Here is a 10,922-nt window from a genome sequence, read left to right on the forward strand (position 1 = left end):
ATACAAGAAATACTCAATTCTGAATTAGTATAAAAACTATTCTACACTATTATATTCTTTCATTTCTATATTACTAGTTTATCTATCCCAATGGAAGACTGTTAAAAAAAACTTATCAGAACTAAAAAATTAATTATTACAAAAGAGTGTCCAAATTCAAACTAATTTTATAAATTTAATGATTTTAATCTTCTCTTGAAAAATGAAGCATTATGAATCGGGAAGCAAATGGAAACAATCATGCCACATCTTTAATAAATACAAATTAATATTACTGAAAATGCATTGTAAACTGTACAATATATTCATAAATATACCATATACTTCTCTCCAAAGACAGGATTTACATCTTATATTGAATTGGACAATTGGCAAAAATATTATTTTTACCTCTCCTCTTCATTTTTAAAAATTATTAAGCATGCCATGATTATGAGCAAAACAACAAATATTGTAAAGTTACAACAATGTCATTTTTTTGATACATGATAGCAACATTGTATGGAAATGAAGATGAAAGTTTCACAGACCTGCAACTCCCCTAGTCTCTGTTCCATGACCTCGTATTCAGTGACAGTAACCTGAGGTATAGACAGTTTTGTTTCTGACTGATGGATCCACGTCTGGATGGTAGTCATGGTCTCCTGATAGCGCATGGGTGGCAAACTGTCAAAAACTTTATCAAAAGGAAAAAAGAGAAAACCATTTAATGTTTTTTAAGGGTAAACTATATTATGTGATTCTAAGTTGCCATAAAATTGAGCATTTTATTTATTTCAAATTTTCACAAAATGTAAAACCCTAATAATATTTGTTGGCACTGACTTCAGGGCACCTAACTAACAACATGATTATTATGATGATAAAGGCTAACATCTACTTTGTGCCTGGTATTATACCAGGAACTTTGAATGTGTTACATCAAATCCTTTTATCACCCTTGTAACATTTGTATTCCTCAACACATTGTTATCAGATCAGGAAATGGAAGAACAAAGATTAGGTGGATGGTGCAATAAGAAACCATAGGTAGTTCCAATGGATTTGTCTTTGATGGCTACTCTCTTCATTATCATTGGCCTTCTGAAGAAACAGTAGTATTACCAAAAGTCCTTGCTCTTTTCAGTTAATCATACCACTTCCAATTTTATTAAAACAGTAAGATTCTTGTACTTAATATATGCAGTAGGTAGAATTGTGTTTCTCCCAAATACATGATCCAAGACCCAACCCTTGGTTGGTTGGTTGTGTGTCCTGGAGTTGGTGTCAACTGATAATTTCCTTATACAGTGTTATAAATGTTCGAGGGAGCAGAAAGCCTCATCTATCTTTCAAAGAGCTTCTTAACTTCAGGCCTTGCTAAGAGGGCTCCTAACCTTTAGTACTTTTGACTGTGACTTTATTTGTAAATACTGTGTTTGAAGATGTACTTCAGTTAAGTATCTCAATAAGAAATCTTTCTGGATTTAGGGGGGGCTTTAAATTCCAGATTGATGTCTTTATAAGAGAAACCTGAAGGGATTTGAGACATCCAGGGAAGAGTGTTAAGTAAAGATACTGATACTGATCACAGTTATGAAAATATAAGGCAGATAACAAGAAGGGTCAAGAGAAACTGGCAGAAGCAAGAGAGAACTCTCCCTCAGTCTTCACATGGAGGCCAGTACTGATGGATACCTTGATTTTAGACTTCTGGTGATCTAAAGTGCGAGAGAATAAATTTCTGTTGTTTTAAACCAGTAAGTTTGTGAAAATTTGTTAACACAGCCTTGGAAAACTAATATATTATGTGTCAAGAAGTCTTACAACAACAAGCACACATATTTTATCATGGTTATATTCTTATAATTAATCTGTGATATATGCATTTCTCTCATCATTTACAGTGGAAGAAACTGAGGATATATAAAAAAGGTCAAATAATTTCTTCATAGACAGGAACAAGTGTCAGTGTCAAGGCTACAACCAGGATCATTTTACTTCAAAGCCAGAGCAATTGCCAAATAATGTACTCAATTACCCTGCAAAAGCTAAACTTTACATATATAACAATAAAAATTATATACAAGAGGGCTTCCAAATGTCTAGGAAACAAATGAATCAAACAATATTGGAATTTGGGGAGGCTGGGTTTGATGGCAGATGGGGTAGAGGTGCAGTGAAGTTTCTGTCAGCAATACTACAGAACACCAGATGAAGCAGGTACATGGCAGGCATCCAAAACTCTGACCAACATAGTTAGGAATATTTTAAATGTTTGAAATCTTATAGCTAGTTTAGTTTGTAGCAAAAGTAAGGAATTGCATATTTTTTAGTCTGCTGGACTCGGCAGCCCAGAGACGACAACTTGGGCAAAACCAAAGGGCAAGACTAAGTGGAGGAACAGACCCACAATGGAATAATGCTATGTGAACCTCAGAGCAAAGGTAGACAATACACTTTGTTGATTTTGCTTTGTACTGATTTTTTTTTTTAATCTGTCCATTGTCCCCCACTATCTGCGCACCTTCATTCTGGTGACTAGAGGGGGTGCCTTAGTGAGTGGACAAAACCACCCCCACCACTGGTGGGTTCTTCTGCCATGCATGCACACAGATATTTTCAGCCCAGGAACCGGCCCAGAAATATTTTTTTAATAGGGAAAAAGCCAGAACAAGGGGTGTGAAGAAGGAAACAGAGTTTAAATATAAAACTGGCCAAAAATTAAAGTAAATCCTGAGGTACAGCATTACAACCAACAATGGCATCTTGAAATTTATCAGGTGGCCTTGAAGGCAAGAAGCTGAAAGAAGACATTAAAGTCATACTCATATTAGGCTACAGTTTTTTTGGGGTGTCGTTTTTTTATTCTTGATTTTTTTTTGCTGTTTCTGTTTTGCTGTTTTATGCTCCCCCTTTACCTTTGGGGGACGCTTTCTCTCACTACATTAACCAAAAAGAGACAGCAATTATTGCCACTTAGTCGATCTACAATCACACTCTTTGAAACACCAAAATCCAGGTAAGAACCAATATCAACTGCCATACACCAGGGAGGGAGACAACACACCTGTGAAAGGTACTCTAGGTTAAGCAATAAGAAGAGCAAAAAGGGAAGGCCACATCCTGATCACATCAACCCAGAAGCAATAAAAAAGCATCAAAAATACCAAAACACACATGAAGTGAAATATTAAGGTCATAGATAAAAACTAAACATGTCCAAGAAGCAAAAGCAGATGACTATATCAGCATATGTCCAAAAACAAGATAAAATGTCTAAGACAAATGACCTAGAGTAAGACCTGGACTACATTCTGTAAGGAGGGCAGGCCTTGGAAATGCAGAAGAAAGAATTCAGAAAACTGATTATAAAATGTTTCAAAACACTTTACAAGGGAGTTGAGAAAAGTAAGGAAGAAATCAGGAAAGTGCTACAGGAACAATCAAATAAGACAGATACAGCACTGGAAACAATTCAAAACCTACAGAAAGAGGTCCAAATGATGAGTAATAGAATATCAGAAATAGACACTACACTGAAAGTGCAAAGGAATACAATAGAAGAGATGGAAGGCAGAACTAGTGAGCAGGAAAACAAATGTCTCAATACCACAAAGATAGAAGAGATAACTGAAAAAAGGAATAAAAAAATCTGAAGAAGGTCTAAGATTAATGATGGAAAACATGAAGAGGGATAACTTAAGAATTATCAGCATTCCAGAACAGGAAGAATCACACAAGTCCACAGAGGAAATAGTTGAAGAACGCCTGGAAGAAAATTTCTCGAATATCCTGAAAAGTGAAAAGATAAACAGTCAAGAAGCTCAATGAACCCCAGGAAGGATAGACTCCAAAAGAAAATCACTGAGACATCGTAATCAAGTTCCCCAAAACCAAAGATAAGGAGATAATACTGAAAGCCGTTAAAGAAAAGAAAAATGTTACATACAAAGGCAAGCAAGTCAGATTAAGCTCATATCTCTCAGCAGAAACCATGCAAGCAAGAAGGCAATGGGGAGACATAGATAAAAGTCTGGGGAAAAAAAAAAAAACTACCACGCAAACCAATAATCCATTATCCAGCAAAGCTATCATCAAATATGACAGTGTAATCAAAACATTCCAAGATAAACAGAAGTGAAGGGATTTTTCCAAAGCCAACACTTCACTTCAATACATCCTAAAGACAGTACTGTGGACTGAGACAGACAACAACCAGATGTTGACATACATGACAGCATCGCTCAGAAATAAATCGACAGAAGGAAGACATGAGAACAGAACAAAATTGTAAGAACGAACTCAGAAAATTAGGGAGGTCAGTCTATGATCAAAACAATTACAATGTAAAAGAAAGTAAACATGTAGGAACAAAAATCCAGATGGTGAGAAGGTCAGGTAGATAACAAGATAAAATTTACTGCACTAAATGAAGGGAAAAAATATTGGAATATAAAGTAACCTCAAAGAAAATTAACACTTCACAACATACAAAGAAAATGAAAATCCAAGAAAAACATTGAAACTATGAGGAAACTCTCAAGAAAGAACACAAAAAGCATGAACTCTGCAAAGAAGACACACAGAACAAAGGAAGCAGCAACATCACACACACACAAAACAAAACAAAACAAAAAAACATAATGGCAGAAATTAATCCAAACCTATGGATAATTATACTGAATGTAAATGGATTAAATGCACCAGTTAAAAGACAGAGGGTGGCAGAATGGATAGGAAAACAAGATCCTTCAATATGCTGTCTGCAAGAGACATGTCTTACATATAGAGACAAAAACAGATTAAAAGTCAAAGGATGAAGAAAAGAACCACATGAGCATATCAGTTGATGCAGAAAAGGCATTTGACAAAATCCTACATCCATTCCTGATAAAAACACTCAACAAAGTAGGAATTAAGGGAAATTCCTAAACATAATTAAGAGCATATATACAAAACCAACAGCCTACATTACTCTCAACAGAGAGAAAATGAAAGCCTTCCCTCTGCGAACAGGAACCAGACAAGGATGCCCTTTGTCACCACTCCTATTGTATATTGTGCTGTAAAGCTTAGCAAGAGCTATATGGCTATATGGAAATTAAAGACCTCCAAATTGGCAAAGAGGAAGTAAAACTCTATTTGCAGATGATATGATCCTCTACGTAGAAACTGTGCCATCTCAGAATTGGAAACGGGAGGGGATGGGGATCTCATTGCCATCAAGGAAGAAGAACCAAGAGTGGAGTCCATCCTTTGGAGCCCCAGAACCCTACGTGTTGAAACTCCTTGACCCAGGAGACAGAGTGCTGTCATGCCAGAGACAGCAGAGAAGTAGCAGTAGCAGAGATAGCAGACCCAAAAGCAAGAGACAGTGGTGGATTTCTGAGACCATGGATCAAGAAAGGTCAGTGCTTTAAAGAGCACCTAGCTTGCTTGTAGAGTGTAGTGTCTCCCTGCTACTTATAATGCATCTAGGTTTACCAGCCCACTGGAGTTACAGCTGAGTATCTTTGACCCAAGACTTATTGGTGGAGTGGGCTCTTATTCAACAGAGCCGGAGAGTAGAGGGCAAGGGGCTATGGGCTAATAGGCCAAGAGCTAAAAGAGCTGTATAACACTCACTTAGGCAGATCATGAGCTCAAAGCCCTGGGGGACCTGTAAGTATAACTGGGAACAGCCTGTTCTGACTACAGACTGTATCCTGAACATTCCTGATTCTGACTGGTAGCCAATAACCTCCCTAATAAACCCTACAATTATGACTAGGGTCTGTGAGTTCTCTGTAACTGTTATAAGGGATTATTGAACACTGAAGAGAAATAGAGTACCTTAGGAGAGACAATTGAAGTCAGAATGGGTAAAAGAAGCTTAGGGTTGGAGGCAAAGAAGGTTGAAGGATGGAGGCATGTGTGACTTCCACCTAATAGGATTTGGTCTTACGCTGATGTTCAGTTTGATTTTCCTTCCCCCTTTCTGAATTCAGAGGTGGTCAGTTGCTGCCCTCAGACCATTTTTATAGTATTTGATCTTCCCTGATGTAAGGCTGTTAAATATATAGTTGTTAGAATTCAATAAATATCTCATTATAGCATGTGTTTACATTCAAACTAATTTTAAATATATACTGATTTTACTCCTGTCTTGGAAAGTTAGAGACATTATGAATAAGGAAGCAAATAGAAAAAAAAAACAAAAAACTTTACAAATAAAAACTTATATCTCTACAAATGCATTCTCAACTGGAAGGAGGATAATTCCTAAATATGCCATATAATTATCTTCAGAGATATCATTTATATCTTGTAAGGAGTTTTTAAAAAAATCAAAAATATATACATATTTTGCATGCTATTTGTTGGGTTTTCTGATGGGTAAGATGATTTTAGAGAGTGCTAGAAATGGTTACTGAGAAAGTAACTTCAATATGTCTACATGTATTTGGGAGCTCATATCCAAATTTATTTTAAGAGAGTTTTATTTAATATAAGCACTTTTAATTTCTTCTTTAATGATCCCTGTGGTACATTAATTTTCTCTGTTTCCTTTCATATAAATAATGTGTTTCTCATTGTTCTGACAAGAAACATGTATTTGAACTCTAAATAACTGCTACTGGGCAAAGGTAAAGACATAGTTAGTATACTGATAGTTTTGAAGAAGCATTGAATTTTGTATGAGAAAAAACTTAAGTAAGTGACTTAGAAAGTAAGAGTCTCTGGGCTATAACATGCAGACCATTTAGTGTAATTAGAACAGGTTTATTCTGCAAATAGTGTCTCTTCACCTTTGTAGCAGAGTTCAGGATAATCATGTATTGTAAAAGTTCACTAAAGCTGATATTAATCAATCCAATTTTATTTAGATAATGGATGTATGTCAGGAGTGAAAGATAAGTATAGAATGATTTGGCAAAGATGGAAGAATTATTATTTAATAAAACATTGGGTTTTTTGGATTATCTTTTCTATTTTTTGCTTGTTTGTTTTCTTTTATAAAGAGTATAAGTATGAAAATTAGGAAGACTAACTCTGTAGTTGGGTAAACCCTCTTTGAAATTGGCTCAGTCCTTACTAGCTTTGGCAAATAACCATTTCACATCTCAGACCTCATTTATAACAATAGAAATGATCATATTTTACGGATAATTAAATGAGGGAGTTCATTTATTATTCTTTCATTCAGTAAATATTTAGTTGGTGCTTGGGATATCCGAAGTAAAAAAGTGATGTCTCAGCTTTCATGATGCTTAAAATCTAGTTGGTGAGTCAGGAAATGAAGAAATAATTCGATTGTAATAGCTAATAAGGATAAATTGCTAGGAAGAAAAATGAATAGGGTTATATCAATCATCCCCCAATCTCATAAGCACTCATAAGCACTCGACCTCAAGGTTGGCAGTTCAAACTCACTATGAGTTGGAATCAACTCAATGGCACTTAACGACAAAAACAGCATATCAATGAAGGTCTAGGAAATATGAAAGAAAGGGAGAGAGAAAAGATATGCAATATGACTTTTAAAAAATAGAATTAGAAAAATAAATTGAATAAATGAAGAAACAAGCAAGGGATGACTGGCAACACAGGATTAGTAATAACAGGAAATCACTATCACCCCAAAGTATAGTGGAAATAGAAAAGAGATAAGAGATGCTATTCTCGGGATTACCGAGAATTGGCACACCAAACAGGAGCTATATTCACAAGGAAGGCCTATGACAAGTACCAGTGCTAGAAGTAACTAGAATATTGTAGGATTCATTCTCAGTCAGCTGGAAATGTACCAGAAGCAACTGGGGAGGTGGGATATTCTAGATTCTTTTCTCCTCTGCAATGCAATGTTATCCAACTGTCTTCCATTGACTGAACCATGCTGGTGTTGTTGTTAAGTGCATATCAGTCATTGTCTAATCATAGAGAAAACTTTCTAAACAAACAAACACTGCCCTGGCCCCGCACCCTCCTCTAAACTTTTGAGTCCATTGTTGTAGCCACTATAAATCCATCTTGTTGAATGTCTTCCTCTTTTTTATTGATCCTCTGGTTTACCAAACATTTTATCCTACTCCATTGGCTAGTTACTCTTGATAACATGCCCAAAGTACTTCAGACAATGTCTTGTCATCTAGGCTTGAAAGAAAAATTCTAGTTATAATTCTTCCAGATACATTGTTTGTTCTTCTGGAAATCCACAGTGTATTCAATCTTCATTGCCAACACCATAATTCAAATGCATGAAGTCTTCCTTGGCATTCCTTATGGATTTTCCAGCTTCCCAGACAAGTAAGGACATTGGGAAAGCCATGATTTTGCATCTTAGTCCATAAAGTAATATCTTTAGTTTTTAACTCTTTAAAGAGGTCTCTGACAGAAGATTTGCCCACTATTTGATTTCTTAACTGCAGCTTCCATGAGAGTTGATTGTGGATTCAAGTCAAATGAAACCCTGGACAACTTCAATATTTTCTCAGATTACCATGATGTTACTTATTGCTTCAGTTCTAAGGACTTTTGTTTTCTTTATATTAAGGAGGGAGCTGGGTGGCATAGTAGGCTAAGTGTTAGACTGTCAACCTCAATACCTATGGTTCATACTCATTAGCTGCTTTTTTGGAGCGAGATAAGGCTATCTGTACCAGTAAAGATGGACAGTTTGATACATCCTATTAGGAGTCCTGGGGTGGCACTGTGCATTAATGTGCTGAACTGTAAAGTCAATTTAAATAACAAGGTAGGCCATTCAAGCTCACCAGCCGCTCCATGGAGCCAATATACAGGGTCACAATGGGTAAAAACCAATTTGACACATAACAACGCCAAGAAAAATATTAAGGTCTAATTCATATGAAGGCTGTAATCTTGGTTCTCCATCAGTAAATGCTTCAAGTTCCTCACTTTCCACCAGCAAGATTGTGTCATCTGCATATCACAACTTGTTACTGAGTCTTTCTCAAATCCTGATGACCTGCCCTTTATGCAATCCAACTTCATGGATTATTTGTCCATTATACAGTCTTGGTTTTCTGTTAATTCTTGAGCATATGCTACCTCCTTAAATGGCTGAACTTTCACCCTTTCTTTTTGATACAGTGACTGTGTATGCCTTCATCTTTTTTAGATGCTTCCTGTGTAGTTTAGGTTTTTTGCCCATAAAATCTTTCAATATTGTAATTCAAGGCTGTGAGTTTTTCTTCTTGAAAAATCTGAGTGTTCTCTTCTAATTTGATTTCATGTCTCCATTTCTTTTCACATGTCATTGTAATACTTTGTCTTCTCAAGCAACTGCTGGAAATATTCTGTTCAATTATTTATCTTGACCAATTTCTCCCATTCATTTTAGCTAATCTACATTCAAGATCAAATTTCAAAATTTACTCTAGCATCCACTGTATCTTTTCTTCTGTTTAAATAAATGACATTTTTCATTATTTTTCACATATGATGTCCCCACGACTTATTTGGTCTTTAGGCATGACTGATCAATGCATCAGACCTATTCTTGACATGGTTTCTAAATTCAGGTGGGATGTACTCACGGTAGGATGGTACAAGACTGGGCAGTGCCTGGGATGCATTGTGCACAGTGATGCTTTGAGTCAGAACCAGTGCGACAGTACCAAACAACAACATAAAACTCAAGGTTGAACTTTTACTTTCAGGGACTAATTTCCTTTAGCTTCAACTTGAATTTGCAAATGAGCAATAGACTATCCTCCACCACTCATTTGTGAGTTTATAATTCTGTGGTGGCTTGCATCTTGCTGTGATTGTAGAAGCTATGCCACAGGTATTTTAAATACCAGCAGGGTCACCCACGGTGGACAGGTTTCAGCTTTGGTTCCAGATGAAGACACAGTAGGAAGAAGGAAAGATGGATTACTTCTGAACTTTGAATCAAAAGAACCCTTATAAATAATAGGGGAGCACTGTCAGCACCAGAATATTAAATACTGAAACATGATGAAGGGCTCCAGAATATTGTCAAAGATATCAGTTTGAGGACTGAGGTGCACCTGACAAAAGCCATGATATGTTCAGTAACCTCATATGCATGTGGAAGTTGGACAGTGAATAAGGAAGACTGCAGAAGAATTGATGTCTTTGAGCTATGGTATAGGAGGAGAATCATAAAATTACCATGATCTGCAAAAAGAACAAACCCATGTATGTTGGAAGAAGTAAAGTCAGAATGTTCCCTGGAAGTCAGGATGCTTTGGACATATTCCCAGGGGGGACCAGTCCCTGGAGATGGATATCATGTCTAATAAAATGGAGTGTCAGTGAAAAATGAAACACTCCCAACAAGATGGATTGGCACAGTGGTAGCAGCGATGGGCACAAATGTAGCAAGGATTGTAAGATTGGCACAGGACCAGGCAATGCTGCCTTCTATTGTGCATAAAGTCGCTATGAGTTGTTACGGATTGATGACACCTAAAAACATATGACTGTCTCTTCCAATGATTTTTTTCTGTTTGAGGAGACGAAGCTTCTTTATTGTCTTTTTCCACAGATCTATTCAATTTGGTTTCTCTGTATTCTGTCTATTAAAGTTCATGTTCTTGATAAAAAAAGTATTCCCAATGAATAAAGTTCATGATCATGCAAAATTCTGTCATGTGATCTTTGAAGTTTCTATCACAGGTAATAATTTCATTTTGAAAACTATTGATTTTGTTTCAAACTTTTGAATTTCAATCATCAATAATTATCAACACATCTTCATTGAATGGTTGATCAATTTGAGAATGCAGAAATTGGTAAAATAGAAGTCTTCAATTTTTAAATCCTTGGTACCAGAGGTTTCTGTGTAAATTTGTAAAATTGTCATTATTATCTGGTTTTCCTTGTAGATTCCACTGTCACTGCCTTCGAGTGAATTCTAACTCATAGTGACCCTTCATAATTTTTCCAAGGTTGTAAATCTGTACAGGAAC

At 36.1% G+C, this 10,922-nt stretch overlaps 1 protein-coding gene across 2 annotated transcripts in view; it reads right to left on the reverse strand.

The window, feature by feature from the left end:
- Positions 1-10,922, reverse strand: part of LOC102838260 (dystrophin-like) — a 3,237,302-nt gene that overhangs the window by 1,929,765 nt on the left and 1,296,615 nt on the right. For both annotated transcript variants that reach the window (XM_006870143.1, XM_006870144.1), the window contains exon 22: positions 531-676. In XM_006870143.1, the coding sequence (XP_006870205.1) occupies positions 531-676 (146 nt within the window). The remainder of the gene's footprint in view (positions 1-530; positions 677-10,922) is intronic.

The sequence above is a fragment of the Chrysochloris asiatica genome, unplaced genomic scaffold (genome assembly GCF_000296735.1).
Source record: "Chrysochloris asiatica unplaced genomic scaffold, ChrAsi1.0 scaffold00139, whole genome shotgun sequence".
NCBI classification, from domain to species: Eukaryota; Metazoa; Chordata; class Mammalia; order Afrosoricida; family Chrysochloridae; genus Chrysochloris; species Chrysochloris asiatica.